Source organism: Emydura macquarii, unplaced genomic scaffold (assembly GCF_026122565.2).
Source record: "Emydura macquarii macquarii isolate MOO-44397 ecotype Brisbane River unplaced genomic scaffold, CSIRO-AGI_Emac_v2 contig_3477, whole genome shotgun sequence".
Classification (NCBI taxonomy): Eukaryota; Metazoa; Chordata; order Testudines; family Chelidae; genus Emydura; species Emydura macquarii.
In genome coordinates, this window is record NW_027133614.1 from 1,381,271 (window position 1) to 1,399,424 (window position 18,154).

An 18,154-nucleotide genomic window follows, 5' to 3' on the forward strand; every position below is an offset into this window, starting at 1 on the left:
TCACTTATAATGGAATGGACGTGAGCAATCACTCGAAGAAGAAAACAGGGTTACTTACCAGTAACTGCTGTTCTTCGAGATGTGTTGCTCATGTCCATTCCATGAACCACCCCTGTCCCTGCTGCTGGAGTGAGCAGAAAGAAGGGACTGAGGAGGCGTAGGGCCGGCATTGCCTCATATACCGTGACATGTGCGCAGGGCTCCAGGGGGTGCCGGAGCGGGCCCTACGCGGTCTGCTGAGGGGAAAAAAGTTCCGGTAACCGTGCACCAAGTCGCACACACACCTATAATGGAATGGACATGAGCAACACATCTGGAAGAACAGCAGTTACTGGTAAGTAACCCTGTTTTTTACAACCCTGAAGGGCCACCAGTCTATCAACTCATGAAAAATGTATTGATGTATAACACCATTAAGGACTACAAATCAATATAATTTAAGGTAAACATTTTGATGCTACTGTGCTCATTTTTACATTCACTATAGTATACCTACAAATTATTCACAATATGTCACACACTCACAGAGAAAGCACTAGTTTAGATGAGTGACTGTCACTACACATTGAAGCACATGGCCTGGCAGCTGAGTCATGGTGGGTGGCGTGCTCAGTGCAGGCCAAACCAGAAGGCTCTGATTTTTAGAGTTTTGTCCCTTCTCAAGCTTGGTGGGTCCTGGCTGCTCCTCCAGCAGCCCTCCCCAACCCACTCTGCTGCAGCCAGACAGAAGGAGTTCAGCGAGGAGGCTACCTTCTTGCTGATCTCCCATCCCCCTGGCTGCAGCAGGGAAACCACACATGTCCTGTAGTCCCATATGCTTCATGTGAGTCCCTATGCAGTGGCTCCCTTCTGCAGCCAGAGGGACGGAAGATCAGTGCATCTCCAGAAGGGAGGTTCTACTCTGAGTGATTGCTCATATCCATTCCAATATAGGTGAGTGCACGCCACCGTGCACTGGTTCCCGGGACTTTTTTCCCCTTAGCAGACCCTGTAGGGTCGGCTTAGGCGCCCCCTGGAGTACCACGCTCATGCCGCGGTATATGAGGCACCGCTGACCCTACAGGCCCTCAGTTCCTTCTTTCCACCCGTGACGGTTGCTGGAACATCTCTTGCCTCTCACAAGTAGCATTCCCCCTTACTGACTTTATCGTTGTTTGAATAGTTTAGTGATAAGTGTAATGTTAGGTAGTTAAGTTATATTAGAATAGCATTAGAATAGAAGCCCTTAGGGGCTTACGGCCAGGCCATGCCTGGCTCACCTGGTTTCAAGTCTTGCGCTGCTTGCAGCAAGCCCCTTCCAGTGAGTGACCCTCATGATTGTTGCCCCCAGGAGTCGGGGGAGGCTCCCTGCAGGCTCCGGAGCAAGCTCAATGGGCCGCGGCTGCTGCATCTCTTCGCTCGACCCCGGCTGTGCAGGCGGTGCGGGGGAGCATGGGCACACTGCGCCCTAGCACTGTTTCTTCTTGGGCAGCGGGGATGGGCATCGAGTAGACTCTGGTGCCTATGGAACACTCCACACCAAAGAGACACTCGGTGCCGAGGTGGAACGCGGCGGTTCGGAAGCCGGTCGGAGCGCCGTCTCCATCAGAATAGCCTTCAGCCGAATATCCTGCTCCTTCTGAGTCCTTGGCTTGAAGGCTTTACAGATCTTACACTTGTCCCTTCGATTGCCCCGCCAGTGGAGCTCCCGAGGCGTCACGACCTGCTCTCCCAGGACCAGGGTCGTCTGCTCCACCCGGACCTGGACTCCCTGCATCTGATGGCCTGGAGGCTCTGTGGCTGACGGAGGGGGAGAGAGCCTGCTCGGCACAGATCCAACAAATTTTGCTGGGCAGCAGAAAACGTTCCACACAGGTTGTGTACTGGGTCAAGTGAAGAAGGTTTACCTGCTGAGTGGAGTCCCGGGGCATCCCGCTGAGCTGCTCGCCTATCCAGGCGATCCTGGAGCATCTGCTCTACCTGAAATTCCAGGGTTTGGCGCTAGCCTCCCTGAAAGTCCACCTGGCGGCTGTTTCAGCTTTCCACCAGCTGCTAGAGGGGAGATCCCTGTTTTCCCACCCCATGTCAGTCAGGTTCCTCAAGGGGGTGGAGAGGCTTTACCCGCAGATCCGTGACCCGGTGCCTCCCTGGGATCTAAACCTGGTCCTCTCTAGTCTGATGGGGGGGGCCCCCTTCAAGCCCATGGCTGCATGCCCGCTGCTCATCCTGTCTTGGAAGGTAGCCTTCCTGGTGGCCATTACCTCGGCTAGGAGGGTTTCCAATATTAGAGCATTGACCTTGGAGCCCCCCTACACCATCATTTATAAGGATAAGGTGCAGTTGAGACCCCATCCGGCCTTCCTGCCTAAGGTGGTCTCCCAGTTCCACTATAATCAAGATATCTTCCTCTCCATGTTTTTTCCAAAACCGCACGGGTCAGAGGAGGAGCAGAGATGGCACTCCCTGGATGTCAGGCGGTCCCTGGCCTACTATATTGACAAGACAAAGCCGTTCTGGAAGTCGACGCAGCTGTTCGTTGCAGTGGCAGACCACATGAAGGGCTCACCTGTCTCCACCTAGCGCATCTCCGTGTGGATCACTGCCTGCATCAAGTGCTGCTACAAGCAGGCGAATGTACCGCTTCCAGGGGCTGTTTCAGTGCACTCAACCAGAGCCCAGGCCTCGTCTGCAGCCTTCCTGGAGAGGGTGCCCCTGCAGGACATCTGCAAAGCTGTCACCTGGTCGTCGGTGCACACCTTCACGTCTCACTACGCCATTGTGCAGCAGGCGAGAGAGGATGCGGGATTTGGCAGAGCCGTGCTGATGAGAGCAGCTCACCGGTAACTCCTACCCACCTCCATGGTATGGCTATTTAATCACCTCTATTGGAATGGACATGAGCAATCACTTGAAGTAGAAAACAGGGTTACTTACCAGTAACTGTTGTTCTTCGAGATGTGTTGCTCATATCCATTCCACACCCACCCTCCGTCCCCGCTGTTGGAGTCGGCAGAAAGAAGGGACTGAGGGCCCGTAGGGTTGGCGGTGCCTCATATACCGCGGCATGAGCGCAGTACTCCAGGGGGCATCTAAGCCGACCCTATGGGGTCTGCTAAGGGGAAAAAGTTCCGGCAACCAATGCACGGTGGCGTGCACTCACCTATATTGGAATGGACATGAGCAACACATCTCGAAGAACAACAGTTACTGGTAAGTAACCCTATTTTTGCTGGGATAGGTCTACTGGTATTTCTATACCAGGAAATCCTTTTAAGTCGAGACAAGGCCTTATTTTACTTACTGAACTGGTATAAACTATAATAGCAAAAGCAATTTTTGCTGGCATGAATTGCATCTATGCTAGTATAGCTCTATTGGTATAGGTGCATGACAAAACTTTAGTCTAGATTTAGGCCTGCTCTTCACACAGATTTTTGTAGCTATGTCAATTACCAGTGTGATTTTTCCTTACTGAGATAGTGATACTGGTAGAATAAGTAATGTGGATGCTGTTATAGTGGAATAAAGGTGCCTTATACTTATATGGTTTATATCAGTATAGCTATTCCCTTACTATGGGCATAACTATATTGATATAAAGCATCTCTCTACTGGTATTATTTCATCCACATTAGGAGCGTGTATTTCTTTAACTCTACCAGTATAGCTGAAGTGGTATAATGTTTGTAGACAAAGCCCTTAGGCCTAAGTGCTCACTTCTGCTGTCGCATACAAAAGTCTCAACAATTCCAAATATTGCTTCTGAGAGAGGCGCTTTGTTAACCAAAACCAAGCAGCTTTTGCCCAGGCTCCATAACGAACAGCCATGGGACTCAAAATTATATACATCATCAGATGAAACTGACACCTAAATGTACTCTGACGTCATAACTCCAGACACAGCTGTCTGCTACTTGGCCATTTTTGAGTTTGTTGTTAAATGAGACTAAACCTTGAATTTCAAGTAGCTCTCGGGTTTTCTTCACCCGCTGCCTCGCTATTGTTAAATAAAAATGTAGACACAACTGGAGTGAAGAATAATTTACAACTGAATATATTAAGATAGCAAGAGATATAGCGAAGCAGTGAAAATGAATCACTCATTTGAGGGTCCACTTGTCTCTGCTCTGTGAGGCCCTGTAATTAATTTACTCTTATTACTGTAACCTTTTGTGCTCTGCTTCTGAGCATTGCTTTGCATCATTAAATGAGTTCCCCACTTTTCTCACGTCTCTTTGAACAGTGACTAATATTCATCAGCTCAGATAGAGTGAACACTACTCAGAGAAGGAAAACGGGTGATAGTTAAGTGGCCTGATGTTAAGGTAGAGGAGGTGAGTGGGAGTGGGAAGAGGGGGTGAAATGTCAGACTGGGGTGGGATATGGTCAGATTTGTAGGCCAGAGAGATCAGAAACTGGGAAGGAAGACAATATGAATGTAAAGCCCGAGAGGGGGATGTAGTGTGGATGGGTGAGAAGATGCAGAGAAAGCAGGAGGAATGGGTGAAAAGGGGAAAGCATCTCCAAAGCTGCCTTTATCAACTTTTAAATCTGCCCCCACGCAAAGGCCTCTCTTCCTTTGTGCCTTACCGCCCTTGAGATGACTGCCTCTCCCCCAGCCTTTGTTTGGTTTCTTTGACTGACTGAGGAGTCAGAATTCAGTAATGCAAAGTGTTTGAATATTTCTGAGGCTGGATGAAAGCTCTTTCCCCCACCTCCCTGCCCCCAACAACTTACTGTCTTCATCATCTGCTGCTAAGATGACTTCACCTTGCAGTGTTGCCTCTGGAAGGTGGTGGTTGTGGTCATTCAATGATGGACTCAGTTAGTTTGCATGCAGTCAAACCAAGGGGATGTGGCAGATATCTGGCCCAGGAAGCAATAAACAGGTGTAGCATGTGCTCTAGATGAGACCCCCGACCTTAGCCCTCTCTACCCTTGGGGACAGGGTGAAGGGAGACAAGTGGCCCCGTTTTGCAGACTGTATTGAATTAACCTGTGAGCCATGGTGAGGGGCAGCCTGTGGTGCTCAAAAAAAAGAACTGATCAAGAGTGGATTTTTCAGGATGGTATCAGCAGCGTGCTGTGCTGCAGCCTATTGGATGCCCTTTGATCGTCTGGACATTCAGGGACACATTATCCTCCTACATATGTAGGATTGCTCCTTTGCAGTCAGCAGAGTGAGAGTGATGTAAGCGTACGGCTAATGTAGTTGTGCACATTTACATCCCTAACTCGCTGGGCAGTGGTAAAGGTTATTCAGATAATAGATGTAAAGTGCTTTGATCATTAAAAGTGCTACCTAAGTGCTCAGTATTATTACGCTGGTAATACATCATTATCTGGACAAGAGGTTTTATTGATGTCACTGCGGCGCACGCACCAAGGCAGCAGAAAAACCTCGGACACCAACCTCCTCTTTCTAGATGAGCAATAATGCATTCAGGCTAGCATATAGCTTGGTGCTGTTTGCATTTATTATTATGCCTTCTTGTTTTGTTTAATTAGGGTTCTGAAAGTGGGAACAAAAATTCTACATATCATAGTCTCCCATATTCGTAAGGTTCTGGTTGTGTCTTGTACACAATCAAAACAATGGGCCAAGTTTTTTTGTGCATGTTGATTGGCACAGCTCTTTTGCAGCCAAGGGATCTGTGCCAATATACAAAGCAGAGTGTTTGGCCTTGAAGCTTTAGTCAGCTGGATGTGAGTCATCAGGTTGTATGTGGCTACTCTCCAAATCAGACTGACTTCTTATGGGCTGTCTTTCAAAGACTGTAACAAGTTGGGATCCAAAAGAATTCCTGGTAGTTTCTCATCCATAATTTGTTCTCTGACATCAGTGTGTTGAGAGCTTTCCAAACAGTCTTCTGCCCCCATAAAAGCTGTCTGGCATGCATGTTCATCTGGTGTCTCTTCTCTCATTGAATCTGTGCATCCATTCTGCATGTACTTGAAGCAAGAGCATAACCATTTTTTCTTTTATGAGCAAGGATAAGTTGCTTAGTTTCTTGAAGATTGGGTAAAGCCTCACAAAATGGAGTCAATGTAGGGTTTCCTCCTGTTCTGTCCAGTAGTTTCTCTTCACTCCTAGCATTTTGACCTTGTCTTGAACATTTACTGTTCACCTGTTTCACTACCCTTTGGAATGCACCTGGCACCTCAACCTCAGCTGCTCCTGTGCTCCTGCACAGCTCTGTTATCTCCTGATGTCTGAACATCAAGTCACAGAAGGTTAGCTTTGAAAATCTCAACCAAATTGCCTTCACAACTTCTTGGTATTTTCTTGCTGCTAAGAGTCTGAGCAATGAACCAATGATAGGGTTTACTTTTATTAGAGTAAACCTTTATATAGGGTTTATTTACTTGTATTTTTTGTTGTTGTCCTTTTATCTTTCAGGGACTGTACCACCACATATGTTGAGGAAATATCATACACCATAAGCATTTCTGGTAGCAGTCTTCCTAAATAAATTTGTATTATCACTCTTGGCTTTATTGAGGCATTTCCCCTAGGGGAGAGCTTTCTTTCTGCTAGTGCTTTCCTTCCTTGACATACAAGCCAAGTAAATAACTTGTTCTTAACATCACCAGCCATGGTCAGCCAAAAGAACACCTGACATTCTGATTGTTTTTTTCAAAGTTCACGTGACCTTTTTCTTCATTACTGGGGGGCTATTCCCAAGATGTTCTCTGTAAGCCTATGGGCAGGGAATCCTGCTACCCTGTAATAAATGGGTCTGCAAATTTACCCTATGAGCTCAACTGTGACAAGTGAGTACAAGTTCATAAAATGTCACAATAACCTATAACAATGAATGTTGATGGGAAAAGTTGTGTGCGCGTGCGCACATACAAAAAGACAGACTTGGTTAGTCCAAACAAGGCCTACTGATATAACTCAAGGACTGTGTTAAGAGCATGCCTAGTATACAAAAACTGTATGAAATCGAAAATCTATGAATCAAAATTAGTGTGTCGGAAATGAGGATAAATTGGTGGATAAAATAATAAGAGGATGGACTATTCTGCCCATCACTCTCTTCTGGGTGTCTTTAAAATGAAAGCGACTTTGGAAGAAAACCTGGCTACCATGATGCTGGCTGACTGAAAGAGGCAAGAAGGGGAAGGAGTGAGCTTCACCATCATGTCTGCTTCTGCCACCGTTTCTTGGGACCCTCAACCTTCTTCATCCTACTCCTAAGAGATGTCCTGACCACACTGGGCCGGAGAGTGGGAACCAGATAACAAACAACCTTCACCAGCTTCAGCTAAATCCCAAACATCACCTAGGACGTGAGATATTGTTTGCTTCCCTCTGGTCCCCATGTGTCCTTTTCCTTCCCTACCTTAATTCTTTTCTTTCCTAGCTCTCTCCTTCCTTCTGTCTAAGAGTCTAGCTTAGCTGGCCAGGACTGCATATTTTGCAACACTGCTGTGAACCTGTGACCAGTGCGGTGACTAAAAACAATGCCCTGAGCAGTCCGATGCTGGTACAAGTTTGCCAGCTCTTGGAGTGGCTGATTTGACGCTGTGCTGGGCCTGTGTTTTGCCAGCAGTGTGGTTGCAAGTGAAAGTCAATGACAGAGTCAGAAGTTGAATTTTCTATCTTTCCTGTTCTTTTATTTCCCTTTTTGTGTATTTGTGTTTTTGTTTTGCTTTTCAGGAAATGGGTCGGCCTTTAACAGCAACAATCACAGCCCCAGCTCATATTACCTAATTTTTCCCTTTTTGCCAAAAGGATGACACCTCCTGCATGAGCAAATTGGTACCAGGGTTGATGGATGCTGTGAGCACTTCCCATTCTAGGTCTCCCTCCAGCAGAACTGCTGGGCTATTAAAAGTAACTCAGGGTATTTAGACTACTCTTTCAAGAGGTCTAAGCCAGACTAATCGGAAACTGGTTCTCACTGCACCCATCTGGCTCAGAATATCTGCAACCGCATGGCTAATCTGTGTGCACAAACACAAGAACCTGCAAGGCTGGTACCTAGCTCCATGTGGATTCTGGGCCACTGTTGCCTCTGCATTGCCACTGGAGGCTTAGGCTGGGCTCCCATAGGAGGACCCTGTATAAGGTGACCATATGTCCCATTTTGGCTGGGACAGTCCCTTTTTTAAGCCCTGTTCCAGCCTTCCCGACCTTTTTGGCAAAAGTTGGCATTTGTCTCATTTGTTCTTGCCAACTGATCAAGTTGTTAAAAAGTGGGGTGCGGAGGAGTGTGTGTGTGTGGGGGGGAAGGACAAGTGGTGATGCCAGCCCTGCTCAGGGCAGGAGACGGGGCTTGGGTGGGGAGCAGGTAGGGCTCAGGACAGCAGCAACACCAGCCCCGCATGGGGAGGGGGAGCAGGGGCTCAGGTGAGTGGCTCAGGCCAGCTTCGGGGGGAGGGCTAGTCCCATGCAGTGGCCTGTTTTCTCTTTGGGAAATATGGTCACCCTAACCCTGTGAGGCTGGGCTACACAGGAAGTATCGCCCAGCAGGACCTGAGTGTTGGCCCCTGACAGACAACAGACTGGCCAAAGCTAGTACTTAAAGCAGGAAGACATGAAAGGGATCTGTCTGAGCAACAACACAGACTGCCTGCCAGTCTCTGCTCCAAACCTTGCCTGCAGTGGGTCCTAGACTCCGGCTTCTGACCTAGTTTGTCCTCAACTTCATTCCTCGATTGCTGTCTGTAACCTGGTGCCTGACCCTGATTTCCTGGTAACCTGGCCCTGCCTGTATCCTGATGCCTGACCCTCAGTCTGCCCGCTGGCCTATCTCAAACTCTGACGTGCTGGTACCTGACTTGGCCTGCCTCCCAACTCCTGCTCAGATCACCAGGTAGGGTTGCCAGGTGTCCAGTTTTCGACCAGAAAGTCTGGTCAAAAAGGGGACGTGTCAGCATGTTGACTGGATGCTAAAGGTCCAGTTACATGCAGTAATTGGCCTCTGCCACTAGGGGCTGGGAAGCACAGCAGCCGCAGCTAGAGCCTGGAGGAGCACTCAGTAAGTGCCTGGCTCCTGTGGGGGAGAGGTACCAGCAGCTCCCCGGTCCTGTCCCAGTCACCTCTCCCCCCGGAGCACAGCTCTTCCTCCCCCATCCTGCCCCAGTCACCCCCTTCACCCTAAGAGTGCAGCTCTCCCTGCCCCGGTCACCTTCTGCAACCCTGCAACATGGCTCTCCCTCCTCCTTGCCCCAGTCATTTCCCCCCACCCCTGGAGCGTGGCTCTCCCTCCTCTGCCCTGCCCCAGTCATCCTCCCTTCACTCCTAGAGCCCTGCTCAGCTGACGGGAGAGGGAAGTGGACAGTGCAGTGAGTGACATGGGGGGAGGGGAGAGGAGTGGGAGCACGGGGCCTCCAGGGAAGAGGCAAAGCAGGGGCGGGGCCTCGAGGAAAGAGGCAGAGCAGGCATGGGGCCTCAGAAGGAAGAGGCGGAGCAGGAGGTGGAAGAGGTTCTGGCATTCAGTGTCTGGTTTTCGCAAATTAGGAAGTTAACTATCCTACCATTAGGTCTGACTACCCTCCTCTTGGTCGTGACAAGTGCCCCTCTGTATTGGAGCCCTTCGGTGTGTTATATGCTGTGAATTCTGCATCTAACAAATTTGAAAGTTGGGGCTAAACAGTCAGAGGCTCCAGTAATTGAATACTTGATTTCTTTCTAATTCAATTTGCAGCTCCTAGAAACCACTGATCAGTGTTTATCAAGGTCACCAGACTGCTCCAGCATGAATCCAACATAGACTTTCATGCATCTTTTTACTATTAATTAATAAATGAACTGGAGTCTAAAAGTTAAGGGCCTCCAAAGACCTTATTCGCTAGCAATGAAACAATACAGAGCATGTCACAAAAGAAGTTTTGTCACAAAAGAAGCTTTTCCTTGATCTTCCTTTGCTCCTCCTCTGCTGGGATTTGGATCCTAAATCAAAACTGCTGCAACATTTCGTTCCAGCCATTATCCAAAGTGTCAGTTATGTTAACAGACAATGGCTGTCTTCAACTGTCTGCCATGAGTCTCCTGTCATCCACATGCATACTCGTGTCTCCATTACACTTTTTAACAGTTACACTTCACCCTTGGCATTCCTAATAGTACTGCGCAATAAACCCATCCTCCAGCCAGGGATAGAGCTGTTCTTTTACTGCTACCAATAGGGGGGGATATCTTAGCGGGGCACTCAAGTTTAAAGAAAATCTGATGCAGCACGCAATCACGTTTATATTCCCATCTCTTTATTATCTTAACATACTGACAGGCTGTTGGTGCAGCTGTTCTAATTATTTTAGTTTCATCCCCTTTCACTGTCAAGACCACCTCTAAATTGCTTTCTGTATGGGCTGCTTTACATCTCTTGTCCATGCCGTGTGACAGGTGATGAGATGGCATCTCCTGATAACACTGTCTCATACTAATTGTTTACCAGTGGTATCTGCTTCTCAATCACACTTACTTTTACCCAGAACTTTCCATTTTGGGGCTACTTTAAAAAAAAGTTTGGCTAAATGACAGTTTTGAGTGTATTTGGCACTTCCAATGCTCCTCCAGATTCTCTCCAGCTTTCCATTCTTTTTACAGGTGCGTGGTTTATTGGTGCATGATGACTTAACTTCATAGCAACTTTATTCCAGGCCAGGAATGGAACAGGACAGTTGATTTGGGATACTGAGAAGATTCTCCCTCTAAACCTCCAAGAGCTTCCTCCTCACAGTGTGAGCATTTACTCCTACCAACATCCAACAGAAACACACGGATAATGTGCAGGGAATTGTGATGAACACAGGCTATCTTGGTAACCTTAACACATCAGCAACCTCCAGTTTTCCTAATGCCCCTACTCCTTTCCTTGGGTTGGGCAGTCATTTCCAAATGGCCTTTTCCTCCATTGTGAATGTCATTTGGCCCTAGGCCCAACTAGAGAAGAGTTAGTTCTCATTTGATCAAAGGGTGGCTTGTGAATTGTGTGCACGTCTGCTTCTTTTAGTTGGCCAAGTCAAGCAAGGCATTCAGCGGCATTCCTCTGTTTGTCTGCATGTGATAACTTAAAGATCACATCTGATCAATTCCAAACTCTCAGGGAATGTTTGAGGCATCAGTAGGAAGAATCCGATTGATTGTGATAAAAATCAGAAAAGCCTGTTTTCCACTAAAATCAGCACCTGCTCACTCAGGATACTGGGCAAGGCAGTGGCTAACCCCTGTGGGAGGGGAGAAGAGACACTCTGGATGCAGGCAACAACCTCAGAGTTGAGGGTTAAGATCAATGGGCCACCCACCAACACCAGCCCACCTCCCCACTCCTGCTGGGCCCCACATCCCCGCTCCCCCCACCAAAAAAAGAAAAAATCAGCTGAGTCCTTTGCTGTCACTCCTCCAACCTGCCTCCTGGTCAGAACTCTCTTGATTTTGGTGGAAACTGGACCTGCCTGACAGCAAGCAACTGAAAAGTAATAGCTGACAGGCAGGTCAGAATCAGTTTGTCTGCCTGCATGTTTGCAACCCTGCTTTTTCTCTGATCCATCAGTTTACTCATGGGTATGTTCTCTTCCTTTGCCAGCAGATCATGAAGTTTGCTTGTTAAGCCATTTATAACCTGATTTTCCTAACAGGGCTCCTTCAATGTCTGCAGCCCAGGGTCTTCCTAGCTTGCTGATTTTGACATTCAGTGCAGCAGATTCTGCTTCACCCAGGTCATCTCTGATTTGGCTGCAAAGCTCTGTAAAGTGCACAGGTAGTTATCAAGGGCCTGCTATCACTTTGTGGTATTTCAGAAGAACTAGTCCTCCTTGGTAGCAGCTCTTTACATTATTACTGATACTAACTGTTTATGCAATCTCCAGGCAGCAATGGGAGGCTGCTGTTGAAGGGCCTTTACCTTGCCATGGTACTCTGGTGCCTTGTTTCCAAACTGATCATTCATCCAGATGAACAGTTATTCCACAGTCATCTTCCTGGCTTGTATTCTTAGCAGGCAATAGTGCTTTAGCTGCTGCCCCATTACTTGCTGACTGACAGCGCTGCAGGTCACTGCACCATGCACCGGTCAAAGAGGATTCCCCTAGCAGGAATCCACAGTAATGCCACTTGCGCGGGGACTGGCGTTCTCATTATGGAGACAGCACCACCTACTGTTACAGATGCGACTTGCATTTACCATTATAGTCTGTGAGAAGTTTTGTCAGATACTCTAGCCAGCCTCTAGAATGGGGGAGGAGGGCAAGTTTACTGCTTTCTGCCTTTGGAAGAGTCAGTGGTGGGGATCATTATCTGTTTTTGGCCCAGGGCAAAAGACCGGGGCAAAAATTCATCACTGTTGGTGGAAGATTTAAGCCTGTGATTAAGCTGGCTCTAGATGAGAACTTTGGGTCTCACTCCACCCAGGCGAAGGGGGCTGGTAAAAAACAAGATGTGGATGGGGGGAGGAGATTCACTGGCTCAGCAAAGATCCTGAGAAATGGGATGTTGCAGGTATGGTGTGAACAGCTATTTCCTTCCCTCTCTGCTGCGCAGCCCCATCACATCCAGACACCTGGAGACAACTAACTTTTTGTTTAAACTCTTCTGTTGTGGTAGCACAACACACGGCCACCCACATTTCCATTGCGGGGGGGGGGGGGGGGAGTGGGCGGGATATTCTGTGGCGGGGAGGAGTACCGCACATCCCCCTAGAGTATGCCTGGGTTGGTGTTGTTAGGTTGTAGAAGAAGTCCTGCCCAGCCCTCATTGGCTTGGAATGAGGGAGCCTGTAAAAGTGAGGCATAAAGGAAAATATCGGGGTGACCCCAAAGCATCCACACTTTTTCTCATTGAGCAGGAGCTTGCTATTAATTTCCTCTGTCTGTCTTGTGTCCTCTCTAGAGTGATGTACTGCAACAGCACCCAAGATGCTTGGACTCGGTGCGTGTTCTCTCAGCGCTCAAACACTCTCCGAGGCCAGTTCCTTCACTGCCAGTGGGGTTGCCGAGCTGGATTCCGACTCCCAGAGATACGTCCTGGCCCTTCCAGAGGAAGAGACATGGCGTAAGCACCAGCTAGGCCTGATGCAAGCTACCCAGTCCTGCAGCCTGCTGGAGCCCGAGACCTTGGGAGATGCTCTGGTCTTGCGCACGGCCAGCTTCGACACCCTCTATGAGCCGCGATCCAGGGAGGGGGAGGCCAGCTTGGGCTTTGAGGGCAGCACTTTGGACATAGGACTAAGCCAGTACATCCCGGTGAGCCCAGACGTTATCAAGCGCCGGCGGGGCGGACTGATCGAACAGCGGGACATCATCAAGGCGCACGAGGCTCACAAGATGCAGAGCACACCGCAGGCGAGGAGGAAGGAGTGGGAGTAAGTACCCGGACAGGCCCAGTGTTGGCGGCATGAGGCAGCTCTAGATAAGAGAAGATGTTTCTTCTCACTGGTCATGGCTGATTGGAGCTCAGGTCCCTGGCTCCCGGGGCCAGCAGGGGTCACAAGAGTTCTGGAGGCAACATGCTCAGCCTTGCAGGGAGGAAGTGCCTTACACAATTGTCCTCCAGTGGCTCTCCTACAATGACCCCAAGGGGGAACAGAGAGGGAGAGCTGGAGGGATTGTGGAGGCCTAGCTTGCTAAACTACTAATGCCAATATCTTCCTGTGCCCAACCCAGCCTGCTCTCCCCTCCTGTAGGGAGCCATTTTAAAATAAAATGAAATAATCCCTGTCCGGGCTCCCTTCTGCCTCATTTCCCCTTGGAATGGGTCAGATACTTAACCAGCTATTTGAACCTGGGACATGGATTCTAACCTTCCTTTGTGTTGCCAAACAGTTTTGCCCACCACTAGTTGCCATCCCTTCTTTGGTCCCTTCCCTGTGTCTTCCCCACCATAACTGCCCTTCAATGCTCTCCCTGTTTCATGGCTGTTGCACTTGGCTCTGTGCTGAACTTGGGACTTCCTGGGCATGTTGTTCTAATGGCCTGGATTCCTTATGCTTTGATGGGGGTAGGTTGGTATGTGTGAAGCAGGGCACGGGGCTATATTAGGCAGTTCAATACTCATCAGTCAAGACAGAACAAAATTTATTCTTCTCTCTCTCCTTCCTGCCCTTGTTTCTGGGTTATAGGGACGCGTCTGACAGGAACTACACTCAAGTGCTAGGGAAAAGCTCTTTAAAGCAGAGGTGTCAAACATGCGACCCGCGGGCTGGATCCGGCCTGTGAACCTTTTTTGTCCGACCCGCAAGCTGCCGGATACGGCCCGCGATCCTCCTTGGTCCAACCCCTGGTGGCTGTATACGGCCTGTCAACTTTTTTCTTCTGACCCCTGGCGGCTGCTGCCCAGCAATTCCCCTGGAGCTGCCGCTGAAAGACAAAACACAGCGAGTTTTGTTGGCGGCGGGTGTCATGCTGTGAGCTGCCGCCGATAGGGAGAATGCAGTGTGATTTGTCAGTGTAGGGTAAGATGTTTCGAGGGTATGCCCTTAAGTTCATTTTATTGAAATGTGGCTCGCCATTGGAAGTTAGACACCCCTGCTCTAAAGATTTACCTTGGTTTCCTTGGTGATGGGTATTTAGTTGTACTGTGTAGTGGGGAAACTCTACAGGCATAAAATCACTGGTGTAACTTTCATCTCTAGACACAGTCTCCGGGGGTATGGGGCACAATCTAAACTAGTGAGGCTTATGGCACCAGAAGCTCTAAGGCCAACCCTGAAAAGAGGGTCTGACTACCTGGTTGGACAGAGACTGGGAACAAGCTAATGTCTCTGCAACTGGGGACCTGAAAATGGTACTGCAGGCAGTGAATTGAGCTATATGACTCTTCACCCAACAAGCAGATACTGTTTTCAGGGGAGCCCGGCTGCTTCCTGGAAGTGATTTACTTTACATGTGCCAGGAATGGTCCCTGCTGCTGATTGTCCATCTTCAAACTTTATTGCTTATGTAAACACCATGTAGCTGAAGTGTGTAGCTTATTGGCTTGTCAACCAAATTTTCCTTATGGGGATTTTAGTCCGCTCCTTGCCCCAGTAGATTCATGCCCAAAAAGATTGTGTTTGCCAGCACTCATGCCTCACCTTTTGTTATGTGTAGCGTCTATTCTGGATTTCAAGCTCCTTTGAATTAAAAAGGGGCCGCAGTGAGAAAAGTGCTTGTAACTACACGTGATGTTGTAGAGGTCTCAGTGGCTGTCCTGTGCATTGGGATTGGTTTGCACATCCAAAGATAGTGTTTCTAACAGCCAGGTCAGCACTGCAGAAATGGTACCTTGTGTTTGAAACTACACCTGGACTCTCCACCACTGTGACCTGGAGCAAGACACTAGCTTCTGTAAAATGTGGTGAGAGTTACCCACCTCCTGTGGGTGTTGAGGGATAATTGGTCAGTGTTTGCACAGAGCTTTGGAATGAAAAGTGCAATATTCACACTGAGTTGTTATAAACTCCTCTCCCTGTCTCCACCCTTTGTGAACACCCACTCTAACCACTAGTCACTAGATGCATAACTTCTCTGCAGGACATTTCGAAGGTACGCTATCCATTGCCTATCCATCCTCACAGCTAAAACTCTCATCAGCTCAATGACTGCAATGTCCTCTTCTCTGGCCTTGACAAAAGCAATTTTGCCCTGCTTGTATCCTTTCCATGCTGCTGCAAAAATCATTTTCCTAGCCCCTTGCTTTGACCATATCTTTGCATCCCTTCACTGGCTTCCCTTTCTCCACAGTATCAAACATAACTTCTTGTCTTCGCTTTCAAGGCCCTTTATGGCTTATCCCCATCCTACCTTTCAAATGCTATGAGATGTCATCTCTTGTCTCCAACCTGTGATGCCAGTCTCATCGTCCGTTTGTTGCATTTTTCAAACAAGTGCCCTGGCGCTTTTTCCCATGCTGCCCCTGATGGTTGGGAGGCGCTCCCTGTGAACATCTGCCATGGAGGCTGTGGAGTACCATTGGAAGTGGGGGGCCATAAATTCCTTGCACTCCACCACCTGACCCTCCTCTTCTCCTCAGCGGGCTCCCTGGCCCCAGAGGACAACAGCTGGCGAGGCGAGGGGAGAGTAGTTTCAGGCCAGACCTGGCTCACTCTGTGTGTAGGAGGGGTAACACATACCTGCCTGTGATATGCATCTCTCAGGAGCGTGGGCATGTGCCTCCAGCATACAGCCCAGATGGCAGTGGGGGAGACGCGTCATTGTGTAGATCTAGCTCCCAGTCCTGGCGGCAGCCCAGGTGGGGCCCAGATGCTGGGACTTGACTGGAGGCAGATTCTTCTACTGATATCCTCTGCTCCTCTCCCAGTCTCCTCTGCCTGGGCAGACACTGTCCCCATGCCCTGGAGGAAGGGACTGGGAGGTGATGCCAGGTGAAGGCAGTGGCCCAGGGCTAGGGGAGAAGTACATCCCCTGCCTCATCTCAGGCACGAACACTGCAGCTGCAAAGCACCATTACAAAGCACGTGGTCCCATTTATTGCCAGGCATGGAGTTTCCCGGAGGCCTTGTCTGCCCAGAATTGCTGCTTTCGGTACCCAGTGTGAGACGCCTAGGGCCCGACTGAGTCCTTTGCATTATCAAGCACAATCTACTAGCCCTGCCTATAGTAAAACTCACTGCTAGTTGCATTCTTCTATAATTGGCTACTCTATCCCATTATATATGTCCATCCCTCACCTGCTTTTGTGCCATGAACCCATCCCTCTCCCACTTTGTGCCACAGGTACCGAGAGTGTGTACCTAGTGTTTACTGTGAGAGAGACTCGTGAAACTGGGCACAGGAGACATGAATTGATATGTGGGCTTTGCAAGTGCTGAGTACCTGGTTATCTTTGGAGTCCCACCAGTGTTAATGGACAAGCAGGAGATAGAGTGACAGAGCCCTTCATTGTCAGTGGCTGTGTTGAGTACCTAAAATAGAAGTACTCTGACTTGATTGTCTGCAATTTTATTCCAGGCTGGTGAAATGAGTCCAGTGTCTTCACTGCTTGTTCTGTATGCACCAGGGCAAGGTCTGTGCCTTTCCCCCACGTGGGTATCTGCTGCTCATTCTAAGAGTAAGTCTAGTATAGTACAGATGGGCTTTCTGCCTTAGACCTATGTATGGGAAGTTCACAGAAAAATCCTCCTTATGTGTGCACTTTTTTTTTTTGCTTAATGTGCTTGTTTCCCCCTTTTGGCAGGTTTAGGTACTGCGGCCACATACAGTACTGGATTGGGATACGGCAGACCTGGTTCTAGTCCCGCTTCCACCCCTGATCTGTTGCATGACCTCAGGCAACTCACTCCTCCTCTGTGCCTGGTTTCCCCTCTCATTCTGCCTATTTTGCTTGTTCAGACTGTAAGCACTCAGGGCAGGCACTGTCTCTTACATGTACGTCCAGAGCCTAGCGCAACAAATCTTTGACCTTATTTGTTTGGGGGTCTGTAGATGCTGCTGTAAGTACAGGCATGCCTGTGGGATTGCTGCTGTGATGGATGGCTTGTACAGCAGGATCCTTCTGCTCATCCTCCCTCCAAATCCTCATGGGCTGGACCCGAACACCTTTTTGCTCAGGATAACTGCTTCCTTAAGGGATCAGTCTCTTGTATTAAAAGGCCAGTTGCTGTTTTGAAGGTTGGTAGTGGGTATGTATTATGGTAGTATGGGCTGGTTAATATTGTGTGGGTTTTTTTTTTTCAAAATAAAACTTTATTTATTGGGAAGAGGGAATGATGTTACTGCACTGGTGGTAGTTGTGTTAGGAATGGCCCTTGCAGTTTGTCCAGGGCTTAAACAGACTTCTTCCTCCCTCCACTGTCCCTCTGATCCATCTCGTGTTCATTATATGTGCTGATGTTACCCTATGTAATAGCAAATGGAAGTGGGACACTGCGTGAGTTAATGAGGCATGGGGCCAGATGCCTGGCTGGCAGTAGTAGTGAATGATGGAGTTATGCAGACATGGGGATGAGAGAAACTTCATCTTGGCTGGGAACCAACGTGTGCACACAGCTGCTAAGCTCTCCCTGCTACTCAGCCAACTGAGCTACAAACTAATCTTAGGCCTTGTCTACACAGGAAAGCTTTCTCAGTATAATCTAAGGTGTGAAATTAAACCCATGTAGTTATACTATTATAACGCCCCATGTGGACACTTATTCCAGAATAGAAACATGTCTATACTGCAATCAGAGGTGTGACTGGAGCATGTATAGACATGCCTGAATTAGCTTTGATTTAGCTACCTTGG

At 48.7% G+C, this 18,154-nt stretch overlaps 1 protein-coding gene across 1 annotated transcript in view; it reads left to right on the plus strand.

Annotated features, from left to right (window-relative positions):
* Nucleotides 1–18,154, plus strand: part of CACNA1E (calcium voltage-gated channel subunit alpha1 E) — a 315,011-nt gene that overhangs the window by 61,244 nt on the left and 235,613 nt on the right. The window contains exons 2-4 of the mRNA XM_067535176.1: nucleotides 10,541–10,674; nucleotides 11,572–11,693; nucleotides 12,821–13,292. Of these exons, the coding sequence (XP_067391277.1) occupies nucleotides 12,847–13,292 (446 nt within the window). The 5' untranslated portion in view covers nucleotides 10,541–10,674; nucleotides 11,572–11,693; nucleotides 12,821–12,846. The remainder of the gene's footprint in view (nucleotides 1–10,540; nucleotides 10,675–11,571; nucleotides 11,694–12,820; nucleotides 13,293–18,154) is intronic.